Source organism: Varanus komodoensis, unplaced genomic scaffold (genome assembly GCF_004798865.1).
Source record: "Varanus komodoensis strain SLA01 unplaced genomic scaffold, ASM479886v1 scaffold52, whole genome shotgun sequence".
NCBI lineage: Eukaryota > Metazoa > Chordata > Lepidosauria > Squamata > Varanidae > Varanus > Varanus komodoensis.
This window is the reverse complement of record NW_025336114.1, coordinates 1,605,257-1,622,168: the sequence shown is the minus strand read 5'-3', so window position 1 is coordinate 1,622,168 and position 16,912 is coordinate 1,605,257. Positions and strand designations below refer to the sequence as shown.

Sequence of the window (16,912 nt, the reverse complement as noted above, 5' to 3'; positions counted from 1 at the left end):
CTAAAGGAGATCAACCCTGACTGCTCTTTAGAAGGCCAGATACTGAAGATGAAACTCAAATACTTTGGCCACCTAATGAGAAGGAAGGACTCCCTGGAGAAGAGCCTAATGCTGGGAAGAATAGATGGCAAAAGAAGGAGGGGACGGCAGAGGATGAGGTGGTTAGATAAAGCAGTTGGTGTGAGCTTAGGTGGGCTCCAGGGGATGGTGGAGGACAGGAAGGCCTGGAGGAATGTTGTCCATGGGGTCGCGATGGGCCAGCACAACTTTGCGACTAACAACAACAACAACAGTTTGCAAACATATGTGGAGGCTTTTCACTACACTGCCCCAAACAGAAAAGACAGCACAGGTATTAGGGGGATCTTGTGTGAATTTCACTGAGATGCAGGTTTGCTGGCATAGCAAAGCAAGTGATATTTGATGTGTCGTGAGTAGTGATCTTCTTGGAATAAATTGGATAGAATGAAAATATGGAATGTTCTATAATCCTTCTGTATGCCCACATCCTGTTAACCCTTGGTACAATTGTACCTTGAGCTTCTTTGTTGACTTATATACATGTTGAGGAGAGTTAGTAACTTTCAATTTCCATGTTTAATTTTGACTATGATGTTTTATATTCATGCAGCTCTTTCTCTTCCGCATCTCAGTAAGCTGTTGTTAAATTTTGTTGTATGATTGACATCTAGAATAGTTTGGGTGAGAAACATTAAGGGGTGGTGTCTTTTTAATCTATGCACTCAGTTTTCGGGTTGTTGCCTTTGGGCTATATGTATTCAAAATCTAAGAGAGGCCATATATAGAGAATGATGTGGAAATTATTTTTGCCTAGGTTAGTCCAGACACTGTATTTCTTGATTGAGGTTAAGTTCCAAATAGGTATTTTATTTGATAAAGGTCAGTATACCTCATTTCTTAGTTGAGAGTGAAGCATACTGAAGTGATAAGAGATAGTTTCTCTTTATCGCATTTAAAAGTCTCAGCTTGTATTCTAGTTATATTGGCTGGGACTGTCTGCTTTCTGACACTTGAGGTTCCTTATTAGCCACCCTACTGATAAATCGTCTAGCAGATGATTGGGCACCTTGAGGGCAAGGTGTATTGTGCCTCCTGCTCCTCCCCCTTAGTCTTTCCACAGGTACACTTCAGGAGCGGTGAGGTTTCCCCGCAAAGGCTTGTCGTGGGAGCAGGGTGCCATGACTGCCACCCTGACTTGGAACAGACATCATAAGCTTCAGTGAGGACTAAGGACTAATAATGCTACTGCTGTCTTGTCAAAGGTGGCTTGCTCAAGCTGCCTCTGCCAAGATTGGTGGCAGCAGTCCTGTCCCACTGCACTCTTTCCACCTGGTGACAGAGCTGTCCACTAGTGCCATGGGACAGGAAGAACTGAACTGCACTCTTGGCTTACTCAAGGGTAGGCTAACCAGTGCAGTGTGGCTCCCTGGACCCATGGCACTGCTAAGGAGCCGAAGTATCTGCAGTAGGCTTAGCTGACTTACAACTGCCCTGAAAGTCAGCTTAGCCAGTTGTAGTTTCATCTGCCACATCCTGTGCTGGATTTCTTGCAGTTCTTGTCAAGTGGCTTTGTTATAACATTGCAAACTCAGGGGTGTCTACCAACCCCTACAAGTTATGGATTGTCAGGGCTGATTATAAGCCCAGAACCTGGGTTTATAAGCCATTCCAAATAAGTCCTGGTGGGCTCACATGATTTATAAGCTTGGGGATCTTGTTTGAACCTAGTAAATGTTGTGTCCTTTGTTGGTAATTAGTGTTCTGTGCATGACATTTGTAAGAAACAGGGTCTCATTACAGTGATACTAAAACATAATATTGACTACATAATACAGTACAGTTCCATCTCTAATATTTATTTACTTTTTGAACCTTTTCTTTGCATTGCTTACACTCTTTACATTATCAGTTTTTGCCTAGACATTATTTGAGGCAAATGTCAAAAGGGAAAGCCTTTACTTGAATCAAGGTTTACTTGATTCATTAGCAGACTATTTAGAGTAGCTTAAGTTTGTTAATCTTGTAAATACTTCCTGGTGGGAAATTAGATGTATGTTGCATATTCAAAACAGTGTTACATTTTTTAAAATAACATAATTTCTTAGCAGCTGCTGCAGTGTAGTGGCTAAGACATTGAGCTTGATTAGGAAATATTTTTCAACCTCACTGCTAAGCTATGATATGCTCATTAAGTGGCCTTAGACATGCAATCTTATTTTTAATTTCAGTGCCTGTCTGCAGTGTGGAAATGGTAGTAGTTTCTTCTAAGGATTGCTACAGGATCATTTTTGCAAGTGCTATATGAATACTAAGGATTAGAGTTGAATTATTATTATTATTACCTCATAATGCTATCATGAATGAGTTGTTGATATCTTTTGTTTCTCTTTTCTTTATAAAGGATACATCTTAAGAATTCTTAAGGTTACATGCAGTGATTCACATATTTTGGCTGGCTTGGTAGCCAACTAGATGACCTTCTGCACAGGACCAAGCACTTGTCCCTAGCTTCATGCTGTTCTTCTGAAACTCAGCATGAGGTAAGGGACACTCATTAATTCCAACTTTTCCAGTTGCTTTGCTGCACTTCCTAAGGTGTTCCTGGCACTTTTAGAAGTGCAGTTCAAGAGGGCAAACTCAGCCCTTCTTTCAGGAGGTAGGAAATGTTCTTATAGTTGTATAATTCTGTACTTGCAAGGCTCCCAAATGCTTCCAGAACAACTTCTGGGATGATACCCTACCCATGTTTCTTCTCAAGCTCCCAAGATTCAGGGGATTGAGACTTGCCCTGTTGCAGTTTTGAGACATTCAAAAATACTGTAACTGTAAGGATTGTATTTTGTTCCCTGTCCAGTTCCAAGACCAGAAGAAGGTGGGGAACAGGCTGGGTGAGACACTCTCCAGTGCTGGACTCCTGATGACGAAGTATGGGTGCCTGTTGGCAGATTTCTCTAGCAGCAAATAACCTGAAGAAGCCATTGGGTTGAACATAATCACATTTGTAAAGAATGAATTTGTGACTTTATTCTTGAAAGGTCATAAATCCTGGGCCTCCTTTGAAGCCAGGATGGGATGTGACCTAGCAGGGGCTGAAGGTTTACACAAGTCCTGGCATCAGAGCCATTATCATAACCATTTTTGTCCTTTAATCATGTGGAGGACTTGACTCTGCCATTTTTGTGTGACGGACAAACAGGATGCCACATGTGTAGTCGTGCTGCCTTAGTTGTTAGGGACAGAAATAATGCTTTTCTGGTTATTTTTATACCAAGTGTAAGTGCTCAACACATATTAATTAATGCTCTCTTTGGCATGGTTCAAGATAAGCCTGGTTCTCAGAGAAGTTTCACCAAACGTCCTGTGGTCCAGATGGGGTGGCCTGTGAGGCTGAATTCTTCTCCTGCTTGACCACTTCCACCTGTTTGCCTAAATTTATTTAGTTTAAACACTTTACATTCTCAAATTACTATAAAGAAAATACACTTGACACTTAAGCTTTTTGTTACAAAGCTAATAGGTAGCTTTTAAGAACAATGTTTTACCTTCTCTCAGGAGCCTTATTCTGAAGAAGATCAAATGGTTATTTCACAGGGCAAGTTATACTATGCTATAGTTGTCAACAAATTTTATGTTTTATTTATATTTTGAACAGAATTTTGAAGAGATTTTATATTAATGGAGATTGAAAATTCAATCTCGTGCATATCAGCACAGCTGTAAGTTGCATGGCACTTATGCCAGAGAGAACATGCATAAAATTGGACATTTGATTTTGATTTCCTGAAGTCATTGTATGCAGGAACCCAAAACAAGTTTCTTTGCAAGGTATTAAAATATTCATAACAAGTAAATCAGTTTAAATTTCATTTGTGTAAATTGGATCTGTCATTTGAGAAAATATAGAATAGTAATTCAGTGTCTGTACTGGGGTTAATTTTCTCCAAAAACTTTGCTTGAAATAATCTTCTAAATTTGGATAAATCTTCGTTAATAAATGGCTTCTTTAGTACAAGAGTGAGCAATTTTTGCCACTCACATGTTTTGCCCTACAATTCCCATCATCCCTATGCAGCATAACTAATTGTGGGGGGGGGGTGGAAACACAAATATATGGAGGGCTACAAGTTGTCTTCTTCTGCTTAACTAGCTGACTGAAGACTGAAATTGGACATACATTTACAAGAGCATTGGGAATCTTCAAGCAGTGGTGGGAATGCCTGTTATTCAAATGTTATGAATTTTCCTCTCTAAATGGTATTAAATCACTTCTAGCTGGTGTGGGAGAAGATATCTGGGCTACTAGGGTGGTATATAAATGCACATTCAAATGCAATTAATAAATAAATATCCCCCACTTCTGATGCTTCTAGACAGTCACAGTGTTAGACTAATGGCCAGTTTAGACATGATGTGGGAAATTGGCATCAACATTTCTTATCCCAGGAATGGGAACCTCCACACCACAAGCCAAGCCCACTCCAACAGACCACTCATCTAGGGCACAGGGTTTCAGGAGAACTCCTCCTTCTCTAAGAAAAGTGAGAGATAGGAACAGCTCCTTTCTTTTCCCATTCCTTTTCTCTACACCTCCACTTTTTGTGACTTTCAAAACCAAAAGCCAAACCAAAAGGAAAAATTATGACATTAAAGTCAATCTGTTATATATACATATTTATATATAGTGATATATTCTACTTTTGTTGAAGATGGTTATGGATAAACTTCAACAAGGGCAGCTCAGTATTGATATATTTGTCCATTTGTAAGTTACACCTAAAAACCACCCATTTCCAAATTGAAGTTCCATCAAATCTTCCACCCATTGTGTTACTGCATTGTTTAACCTTCCTGTGTTGTAATATGTCTAATAACTGTCAAAAAAGTTCAGAACATTTCAAGGTCAATGTAAATGGATCCCCATGCCTTCTTTTCTCTCAGGAAAATAAAGTTCTCTCATCTGAAAGGAAGAATGAACTGCCTGTACACTAAACTGGCAGCTCTGAGAGGCTCTGGGAGATGTTCTTCCAGGTATGAGCTGTGTGTGCAGTTATTATGCCTGTCTTTCACTGGATAGTGAGAAGTTAATGAAACCAACCCCATACAGAGAAGGAGTTTTCAAGATGGCATTTTGATTTTATCTTATCTCCCAGTGATTTCCAGAACTAACATTTTTAAAGAGAATATTAGTTGTTGTGGTTCATATCACTGATCCATGTTTGTTTGAGTACTAAAATGAATTTCTTGTTGTAAAGGGCAAGTATGGTTTCTTTATTGGTAGGTTGCTCTTAAGAGACATGATAGATAAGGACCCTCTCTTATATAACATACAGTGTAAGTAATGGAGCATAATTTATATTAAATGTGATTAAAATTTTTGAGGATATTGTATTCCCTGCTTACTGATATGTAATCGTCTTGTTAGATTGAACTTGGAAATTTACTCTGGTAGAAATTATCTTTTACCTTTAGATATAATAGTTTAAAATAGAGTAAGTAGTTAATGGTCTGGAGTCATTTGTACAATAAATGTCAGAAATTATTAGCTCAGTTATTACTTGTAGCACAGAAACAGGTGTATTACATCTGCTTTAGAAAAGAGTGTTGTATAAAAACTGTTGTGCATAAAAACTGTATATTAATACATATTGATCTCAGGATAGGTATTTCCCTTAATTATCAGATGAAATGATAATGTGTTTCTGGGCATTAAACCCTGATACTTAAATGCATGGAATCCAGACTCTTGATGAGCTGTATGTGTATAATTCCATTTCATTGTTGGGCTGCTGCACTAAGTGTTAGTTCAACTTACGATGTAACTGAAAACATATGATTAAGCATCTTTTATTTGGGACTTAGAGCAAGGCACTGAGCCTAATTGTTCTTTGTAGAAGATGCATTTCTTTGAAAGGTAATACAACTCTTCCTGGCCTTAACACTCACAGTTTGCATATTTTACAGTGGATAAGAGCTCAGATTTCAGCAGTTACAGATGGAGAGTAGTCAGATGAAGGAGCCTGCTAAGCATTGCCCTTGTATTTACTCTTTGAAACATTTCACAAATCACAAGTAACGAGCTATATCACTAAGTATAATTTCTGTTTTTAAGCTATAATGTTTATGTAGTTGGAAACATGGAGCTGATAATAGAAAGTTCTTCCATGTTAGCCATTTTCAATGACATGTTGCAATTTCCATCTCTACAGAAACTTAGCCCTTAAAAGTAAACACTGACATCTGCTTCTGTATGCTAATACCTGTGGACAATTATTTTAATCCTATAATTGGGTATAATTCTGTTTGAGCATCAGTTGCTACATGGGCCTGAATTATTCCAATTTATCCACTTTCTGTGTATCAACAAGGAGCCTCACTTTATATCTCTCTATATTCCTCATGTTTCTCAGTTCTGTACCATGATAACATACTAAAGGAAATGGAATGTTGCTTTACAAGTATTCTTTAGTTCTACATCCTATGTCTTTCTGTGTTGATGTATAGCAGAGCTTTACGAAACAGTTCTTATTTTTAGATAGCATTTAAACTTGCCCATAAGACAGTTTATAACAAAGGACAATAAATCAAATAGTGAAAAATAAAAAAATTAGAAAATCTCCAAAGCAACTAATTGAGACTGAGTAGTTAAGTGTTTGTAATTTTAATACTGATCAGTAGCTTTATGTCTAATCACATTTTATATTAGAACAGTGGTACCTTGGCTCACAAATGCCTCAGTTCACGACCAGATCGGGTCATGAACAAAAATTTCACTCTGCATTGGGTGGCAACCACAATCATGGCCATCTCCCCACCCACCCGAGTGGGGAGATGGCCACGATCATGCTGGGGGGTGGGGGGGGATGACTGAGATCACGCCTGTCTTTCCTGCATGAGTGCGCCAGTGTTGTGCCTGTCTTTCCTGCAGGAGTGCAACTGTGATCTTGGCCATTCCCGCCCCCCAGCACGATTGTACCTGCCTCTCCCCCGAGTGTGCCCGTGTTTGCACCCGTCTCCGCCCCCCCAAGTGCACCTGCGTTCACGCCTGTCTCTCCCCCCTCCCAGTGCACCACGGATGAAGGGTGCATGCAGGGCTTATGGGCACAATCGCAGTCGTGCTGGGGGCGGGTGGGGAGATGGCTGCGCTCGTGCTGGGGGCGGATGGCTGCGATCTTCGTTGTTGTTTGTCACTTTGCTTCACATTTTTCTGATTTAAAAAAAATAGTTACAGAACGGATTAACCTTATTTACATAGAACCTTATGGGGAAATTTGACTTGGCTCACGACCAATTTGGGTCACGACCAGAGTCCTGGAACAGATTAAGTTTGTGAGCCAAGGTACCACTGTACTATGATTGCATTTCTTTTTATCCTGATTTTACCTAAGGATATCCACATCCCCACCCCATCATTCCTTACTGTTTGTGCCTGGGTGCTCCTGTTTAAATGGCATGAACTTGCAGCATTAATTTTATTAATACCACAGTGACACATTTCATAGTAGCTTTTCAGGAAAAGTTGAACTGACACTGGTCGTATAGTATAGTACTATAGTATAGTCAGTATAGTATAATCAATATAGTACTAGACTGTGTAGTGAATATGTATGCATATGTAGTGAATGGTTGATGAGACAAAGATGGCAGAGAAAGCGCCTCCTCTCAATCACGCTATGATAGCTGGGTTCCAACTTGAAAATTTACAGGACCGCTGGAACTGGTGTCACGATATTTAACAATAATCAGACAATCTATGTTTGCACAAGTTTTCAGGGAAATTTGTTTCTCAATGCCAGAAATAGTACTGCAAGAATTGCCATCTTCATTTTCTTACAGTCATCAATAATGTTATTTATAAAAATGGCAAATGCATTTTATAAAATTACAATCATTTGTACATTAAAAAAATTATTGGCATAAGCACAATGCCAAATGTTGCTTATTTATGTTTGATAGAAGTCCTTTCAAGAAGGCAGGAAAGCCCCTAAATGTGTGAATTTTAATCTTACAAAATCTGGGCACTGCTTCTATATACCCTTTTACCTGCTTCTGTGATTCATAAAATGTTAAGAGACATCTTCAGCTAATAACAGAATGTTCCCTACCTGCCTTTCTCACAGTAAAGGCACTGTGAAAATGCCTAAATCTATCAGGTTTGCATTGCAGACCACAAGATTTAGCTTAGCCCTAGTAAAGACAGCCAAAAAGATAGGTTTCTGCTTTGAGGGTATGGAATAGTCGCATGGGTAGTCAGAGAAAAGTATATTCAGAGCGAGGGTATTGCTTCCTTAGGCAATACTTAATACGTAAACATGCCTCTCTCCTTTCATAGCAGCATCAGAAATTTTTCAGGCAAAGCACAGTTCTGACAGAATTGTTAATGAAAGTCCCCCCCAGACCCATTTTGGTTCAGTGCTAATTGGCACCAAGTGAAGAGGAGTATCATTGCCTTTTCCCCTCTTTGTGATGGCTTCTTCTGGGAAGACGTCTTCCTAGGCACTGTTGCCTGGCAGCCATTCACACCTGCCTTACATAAATTACCTCACCCAGAGTAGCTTGACATGGACTTCTCACCTGTTTCTAGGTGGTTGCTGTGCAATTTTTTTGCCATTTTTTTTTAAAGAGAAGAAAAAAAATGTATGAAATCGTATATATTTCTAGGGTGGTAGGAAGAGTTCATTTTACTTCACATCACTGTAAACTTTACATTGGTTCTCCTCTGACAGTATCTGTATGTTGTACACCTTTTCTTATTTTCCCTGCCCTCATCACTTCCCTCTTTTTCTTAGCTGTTGTCTTTTTCCTGGAACCTCAAAAAATCACAGTTGGGGTAGTTATTACTTTGGCCGCAGGAAATTATGCCACTGTGTTCCTAATTTTTAAAGTTTGTTTAAAAATTTGGTCAGTCTTTCACAAGTGCACTTTTACAGCTGTCTAGCATGTGTAGCCTCGCCTGCTTGATTTCATTTTATGTTTCAGCAGAGTGGGGGAGCCAATATTTCTCCTTTCAGACTGGCTAGAGAGTTGGGGGAGTATTGAAAAGATGGAAAACACTGAGAAGTATCAGTTCAACACTTAAATGTGAGAGGACTACATTGCTAACTGGGCAATATTGTTCCCTTGCTGTTGGTGCACCATTTTGCCAATTCCCCCATTTCTGTGGTGCTTTTCAGTTCACAATTTGGTAATAGGTAAGTGGCAAGTGTGCACCTATTAGCCTATATGCAGTTCCATTAATCATTTTCCCTGAATGCTACCTATTATACTCTGTGGCTCCTTTTTACAGCTGACTTATGTAAGAAAATTGATCAGGCAAGACTGCTCGTATCTGAGAGTAGTAAGAACACATTTATGAAAAATTGGCAACTTCACTAGACTGAAACAAAACAAAGCACAAATTTATGCACATCGTTTTCTGGAGCTGAGAGAAAGAAAATAGCAAACCAGTGTGGTCATTCCAAACTGCCACTTGGGCTTTGATGGATGGGTTCTTACCATCATAAAGTATACCATCATAAAAGTAGCAGGGGAGTTTGCTGCTTTTTAAAGAACAACTTATTAGCTGCTCCCTGCAACTCATGATGAAACTCCTCTACTGAGCTTGGAGAACACAAGCTGTTGTGGATCAACCACACTCTAGAAAAAGCCATGGGGTGCCAGGGAGCCTTGTTGCCAAAAGCTACACCGGCCTGTGAAAAGTGATCTGTGTTTGCATGACACTTCAGTGGGCTGTCATAGCGTATGTATTCAGTGTCTGTATTGTACTTCAGCAGATGATAACAGCAACAGCTTGCTCAAACCTTCATGAATAGCTGGAATGAAGGTTTTTGTCAGTGGTCCTATCAGTGGCATAAATGCCTATGTCAAGACTGCTGAGTAGCTTTTCTGTTGACTTCATAGTCTGCAGTTTGATACAGAGAAGACAAGATGTGTGACTACAGGAAAATTGATTGGAATGAAGAAAGCAGGAGGCATAATTGATGGCGTAAATTTAAAGAGGTTTTGTCTTGTGAATAGTGTTCTGATAGTGTCAGATGCACATCATGTATTAACCTGGTTTGTATTTGTCCAGCTGCACTTCAAGCCCTAAAACGAAAGAAGAGGTATGAAAAACAGCTTGCACAAATAGATGGCACCTTATCCACAATCGAGTTCCAGAGAGAAGCCCTGGAAAATGCCAACACGAACACTGAAGTGCTCAAGAATATGAGCTTTGCTGCTAAAGCCATGAAAGCGGCCCATGACAACATGTAAGATACTCTTCCCCATCAATTCATCGAATGTACCAGCTTTTTACAGGATGCAACATAACAGAATAGGTTTTACACAGGTTGGAAATAGATGATTTAAAAAACAAATTTGAATTTAAATAAATAAATGGGATGGTCATTTTCTCTAACATAAAAAACAGCTTATTTATAACTAAGTTTCATCTAATCCTGCATTTACAGTATCATAAAAATGAATTTAATCTACCAATCAAACATGAATATTAATGTCATATCTTGAAAAATGGTTCTGTCTAGCTTAGTTATCAACACTTACTACTAGGAAGTTCTGGGTTTTCTGTTTCTTTGACTAAAGTCATAAGTGCAAATCACAGCTAAGATACGTGTGTGTTCTCTCCTTATTTGGTGGTGGAGTTTGGCCAAACAAAGCAGAGATGTTCATTTTGAAAGAGAGACAATGTTGGAGGTTTTTTTTTTTTAACTAACTTTTTTTCAGTCCAGTAACTATCAAGCCTTGCTTTGGCCTATCAGTCCTGAGCAATTCATTTTTATTTGCTACTTTATTTTTTGTAAGGGCAAGGCTGGGCCAAGACAGAATGAAGCAAGAGGGTACAGCACTGGAAAGGAAAAAGAGAAGACCTGTTCCTTTATGTCTCCTACTAAGGGTACAGTCCTGTCCCAGTTGCATGGGAGGAAGCTGCATTGAACTTAGTGGAACTTATTGCTGAGGAGATGTGTATAGGATTGTGCTGTTAACCTCAAACATAGAAGTAGAAAGTTTCCTATCTTGCAGGTTGATGTTGGTCTGGATCTGTGATTAGTATCTGTGATAGATTCTATTTTTGAGAGTTTGCTCTCTCCATCAAATGATGCAAGTTGGTACATTTTGTTTATTTACTAATACATGATATGGGTCTATGTCAGATTTTCTTGCTTAGGAAATACACATTTTGAAAGGGGAGACTGTTTTAAATCATTTTTTTTGGTGGTTTAAATTGGGCTGCATCTCCAGATGTTTTGCATTTCACCTCCCAGCATTCCTGACCATTGGCCATGCCAGCAGGGCTTTCTGTGAGTTGAACTCCAAATCTTCCCAGCTGGTTAAATATAAAAGCCACTCTATTTCAAAATAAATCACAGGATTTTCTACTGATTTCCAAACTGTTACTATGACTATTATATACAGATAGGTGGCTAAAATCTATTTCTTTTCTTTCAGGGATATTGACAAAGTAGATGAACTAATGCAGGACATTGCAGAACAGCAGGAGTTAGCGGATGAAATTTCAACAGCTATCTCCAAGCCTGTAGGAATTGGTGAAGAGTTTGATGAGGTGAGAGAGAACATTTCAGAATAATTACTGTTAACATGTACTGTGGGCAGTATAGTTACTTAAAAACACAGTGGCCTTTTCTGATTTAAAATACTGAGTGTGTTAGAGCAGTTACAGACTTAGGAACCTTCTGTTTTGAAGATCTAGAGAATTTTGTCTCTGGTACTCTGGCCAGATGTTAGGATCAACAGAGGAATTTAGATATGCAAATAGTTGGCATGTCCTAGATCGCACAGTTATGTGCGGTGGTCATTAAAGCTTCTTTTTGCTGTAGGATTAACAAAGAGTGTTTGCTTGTGTTAGCAACTGTAATTGCTTCTATCTCCTACCATAATAGGATGAATTGATGGCTGAACTAGAGGAACTAGAACAGGAAGAACTGGACAAAAACTTGTTGGAGATCAGTGGTCCTGAGACAGTTCCACTACCCAATGTGCCCTCAATATCTATACCTTCAAAACCAAGTAAGTGTCTGACATTCCTGAGGACACAAATACCTCTAAGATGTAGTGTATAATTTATATGAAATTGTTCCATGAATCATAAGATTCCAGTAGTGCATTCATTTAGAGATAGTTTACTATTATGTGATTGCCTATTTTCCAATTTCAGTTCTGTAGAATCAATGTGTCTCATCCTGCCTTGCTATAGTATGCTATTAAATGGTTATGGTAATTAGTTGAGAGGTACTCACTGATCTTTTAGCAAAATCAGTCCTAATAGGCAAATGCCATGAAACAGTAAAACTTCGTCACATATCTGGCATTCATACCATGCTGTAAAGCAGTGGTAGGCAATGAAATGTCCATGAGTACAGTGTACCCCTGGATATATTTCTTGTTGTCTGCCAAGGTTGTCTGACAACAAGGTTGTCTGCATCCATTAAAAAAGTACATTTTCTTACAGGCAGTCAGGATTACCATGAAATAGGATTCTTTTGGCACTGAAAAAGTGGATTCAAAGAATTGTTTAATGTGTTGGGGCTCAGATCATCCCTCTGCCTTGTACTCAGTCTTCTGGGCAGGTTACTTGTCCTTTGCTTAATTTTGTGGTGTTGTTCAGCATAGTTTCTCAAATTGTCAAATGTACCTAAAACAGTTGCCTACTTCTGCTGTAAAGCCAAGTTATTAAAATCAGAGAACAAACCTTCCTAATTGTCTGTCTCTGATCACATGGACCTTGTGACAACTTTGTGATCTCCTGTTCCATTTACTTAAAAGCTCTCAGTTTGGAGGGAATGCATCTTTTGATTGACTTTCTTTTGGGCTGAGAATAACTTTCTTTTGGAGACAAAGGGATCTGGCTGAATTCTTCCATCCATACTTTATTTGGCTATTACTGTATTTGGCATGAGAATTCATTTAAATGTTAAGAGTTGCATGTGAAGCTTGTTAAAAGTTCTTCCCCAGGATGTTCCTGCATTGTCTAGTAGCATGTATGCATGACTGGGACATCATAAAGCAAGGAACTTTTAAATATTGTGTTCCCTATGTGGATCACCACTGTGGAGCAGGCTAACATGTAAATTAGCTTTATGAAAGTTTATCATAACAAACTTAATGTAATGTAGCATTTACTGTCCTGTCTATCTTCAAAGTGTCTAATTTCATATTGTGGTTGTACTTAATTTAAGATCTTTTGGCAAAATGTTACAACATTTCATTGCTCTAGCTCAAAAGGTTCACTCATGAATTTTATAGCTTATACAGAATTGAATTTGTGCATTGTATGCAATTGAGCACCCAAAGGTCCAGAGCCAAGTACTTAATTGTGTCTGTTGTATCTTTCTGTAGCTAAGAAGAAAGAAGAAGAAGAGGATGATGACATGAAAGAGCTAGAAGCCTGGGCTGAAAACATATAACCATACAAAGTGTCAGCTGGAGAAATAGTCAAGACTTTGGTCACCTGTTGCTACGGGTGCATATTTGGGTGTGAGACATCATTAAGCGCAATGTCTTTATTTCTTTAAGCTGAAAGCTGTGGGAATTGCATTCTACATAGCATGGTTTGAGCAAGGGAAATGATATTTCCAAGGAAAGTTGCCTGTAGTTTAGGAAGTTGAATTACTTTAAATAATAAACCTCATTGGCAAAATTCCAACATTCAGCTTCTGGACTTTGCTAATGCCACTGCTGGATCATCATTTTTAGAATTCTGGCCATTTTGACTCTGACTTGGGATGTAAAGCCTATAACTTAAGTTGATTATAAAATTGTTTGGAGTCTTGTACAGCATTTCAAAAGGAAAAGTCATAAGCTATTCTTGGCTTATTATGCTTAGGTGTACAAATACATTAGCCTTTTAATTTTGTATTTTTATCCATTGGCAGCATTGATATTTCACTCATCACTACACTGAACTTGGTTACTGTTCCCATTTTGATTGGTGAAGTGGATCTGGAATCGTACAGCAATTTTATGATGGAAGTAGATGAAATTTACACTCCAGTTCTAGTTGCACATTTTTCTACATAGCACTTCGATGTTGATTGCTATTTGTGATGAACAGTACCCCATTCAGACACAAACATCAGGATCTTTGGTTTGCACTATATTAAATACTTTGATTTTCATACTTGCCTGATGTCTTTACTGTGCCTTGTATATAATGGATTTCAAGAAGCTTGTTGGGATATTCTTGCAATTTGTACATTGATCTCACAATTCTTTTTGGTACTTCAATTGTTCTTTCTTTGATAAAGCAATGTAGATATACAAGTATTGTTACAGAAGTCATTGGTTATTTTGATGTTTGAATTCTTGGGGTAGGAAATGTATGCAAACGCAGGTAGTTTTGTTGTTAGTTGCAAAGTCGTGCCCGAGCCTTCATGACCCCATGGACAACATTCTTCCAGGCACAGGTACTTTACTCCTAGTTAATAGAAATAGGGAAGTCCAAAGACCTGCCTATTCCTGAAAGCTTACATGTACCATTACATTAACTCATCTGAGTGTAGAACCTTTGCTGCTGAAATTCAAAGCACCACTTAATAACAGCAGTAGAGGAAAAGCCTTCACTGTCTGTTATGAGTATGTGTAGCATATGTATTGCAATTTCCTCGTACAGGAAACTTTTCTCTGAGCATTTGTATAAAAGACAAAAGCAGCAAACATCCCTTTAACAAAATACATTAAATCCGTCTGTTAGCAATTTTAGCAGTGGTAGCAGGAAAAGGTAATCTGAATGATGGCCAAGGCACCTGCCATGCTAATTCTGTCATCTCTAACATGGCAGAACCCTCAGTGAAGGTTTTGCCCAGCTGTAACTGAGGGTTAGATTCCAATGCATTTTATATTTTTAACTATTTTTAGAAATTATGATTTCCAACAAGGTGTGATTTTGGAAAGAAATAAGCATCAAACAAAATACTATAGGGTGTAATACTATACTTTAAGGTAGTATTCCTAAAGGAGATGTCTGCGGATCAACCCTTGTGGAATGCATTTCACAGCATTACTCATTTCCAAGTACTGATATCCGGGTGTGTCCTTTCTATAGCGATATGTTCTGCTACTTAGGACTGTGAGCCCGTCTGATGACGGTAAACTGTTTTACATTAGTGGGCACGTTGGAAATATTGACTGTGTTGTGAGTTCTCTCAGAAAATAGCTGCCATAGAGGGGCATCTTGTCCATTGACAACATAGCTACCATGATGATTTTGTGACTGATCACAAAAACCCATTTCCCAGAAGATTCGTCTTTTGCAGCATACTAGCTTTATAGTTTTAATATCAGGAAGAGATTGACAATTGCCATGCAACATATCTGTGGGCACATTGGCTTCCATTAGAGACCTCAGTGGTATCCTCTTGCACTCCAGTGCAGAAACTAAAAGGCATTGGGATATGCCGTTGAGGTTCCAAAGTAGCCACTATTTTATATGGCTTCCATGAGAAATAGCAATGCAGTTGTCTTTTGTTGAAATCATTTATTTTTTCCTCCTTGGAAAGGTAGCTGTGACACATGACCATGTTCTCCTTTTTTTTACTTGGTGATCCCTTTGTTCCCTTTGCTGATTTGTATTTACAGTAATCCCTATTTTGTCATTAAATCTGAGCAGCTATTGAGATCCCTAAATTCAAAGTCTTTAGAAAATTGGCTAGAGTATCTGAATGAGATTCCTCTGACCCAGAGAACTGTAATAATTCTCATCCATATAATGAATATGTCTCATCCATATAATGAACATTCATCCTATTCCCCTGGAATAAGTCCTAGCATGACATCTGTATATGGCTTACACAGATTCTCTCTCTGGTCCCAGCCAACAATTTTCTTCCCTGTTAAGCTAAAAAACTTTATTTTAATTATAAATATGACAAAATTAATTACCAACATTAAGAGGAAAAGTGCAGTAAAAAATGGAAGAGTGCCTAAGCGCTCACTTACTTGCAAACAGCGTGTGTTGGCTTAAAATAGGCATTAAGGTGTATAACCATTATTCTATTCCTCTTTTCAGTATGCAAGAATAAACAAAACTTTAGAATGTATAGTCGTATTGTTTTTTCCTAAAAAAACCTGCAAGCAGAAATGACAATATTTCTCATTATTAAACATGAATATAGGAACGTAGAAACAAAGCAAGTCAGAAGGGGTCTCCCAGGCCATCTAGTCTGACCCCCTGCTCCAGCTGGCTCTGTTTATGTAATCCCCAACATGTAGCTGTCCAATCTTTCCTTGAACACCCTTACTGACAGGGCCTCAAACACCTCCCTTGGAAGCCCATTCCACATCCCGGGGACCTAACTGTCAGGAAGTAGTTCCTGACATCCAACCTGAAGCCTGTCTCCTTGAGCTTTGCCCCATTGGAATGTGTCCTACCCTCCACTGCCAGAAAGAACAGGTCATGACCCTCATCCACCTGACATCCTCTGACGTACCTACAAGTCTCTAAAAGATCCCCTCGGAGTCTCTGCCAGGCTGAAAAGACCCAGTTTCCTCAATCTCTCCTCATATGTCATTCCTCCCAACCTGGCTACCATTCTTGTGACCCTGTGCTGAACCGATTCTAACCTAGCTATGTCTGTCCTCTAATGTGGAGCTCAGAACTGGATGGAGTACTCCAGTTGTGGGTGCAACAGAGGCATGCAGAGCGGTAACACCTCCCTAGATCTGGAAGCCATGCTTCTGACTATACATCTAAGGGTGGCGTTTGCCACAAGTGCCACGTCACATTACTGGCTCATGTTCAGCCTGCTGTCGACAAATAAATTATATCAAATTATCCTGCTCCTGCCTTCCCTTTGCCCCTATAGGTAAGATAATGCATAGCTGATTCTATTAACTTATGAAAATGTATACTTTTATCATATAGATGTTGCAGTTCTCA

General features: G+C 38.9%; 1 protein-coding gene across 1 annotated transcript in view; it reads left to right on the top strand.

Annotated features, from left to right (window-relative positions):
• CHMP4B (charged multivesicular body protein 4B) overlaps positions 1-14,153 on the top strand; it is a 15,788-nt gene extending 1,635 nt beyond the window's left edge. Inside the window, exons 2-5 of the mRNA XM_044447526.1 lie at positions 10,091-10,268; positions 11,467-11,581; positions 11,919-12,045; positions 13,375-14,153. Of these exons, the coding sequence (XP_044303461.1) occupies positions 10,091-10,268; positions 11,467-11,581; positions 11,919-12,045; positions 13,375-13,442 (488 nt within the window). The 3' untranslated portion in view covers positions 13,443-14,153. The remainder of the gene's footprint in view (positions 1-10,090; positions 10,269-11,466; positions 11,582-11,918; positions 12,046-13,374) is intronic.
• The last annotated feature ends 2,759 nt before the right edge of the window (positions 14,154-16,912 follow it).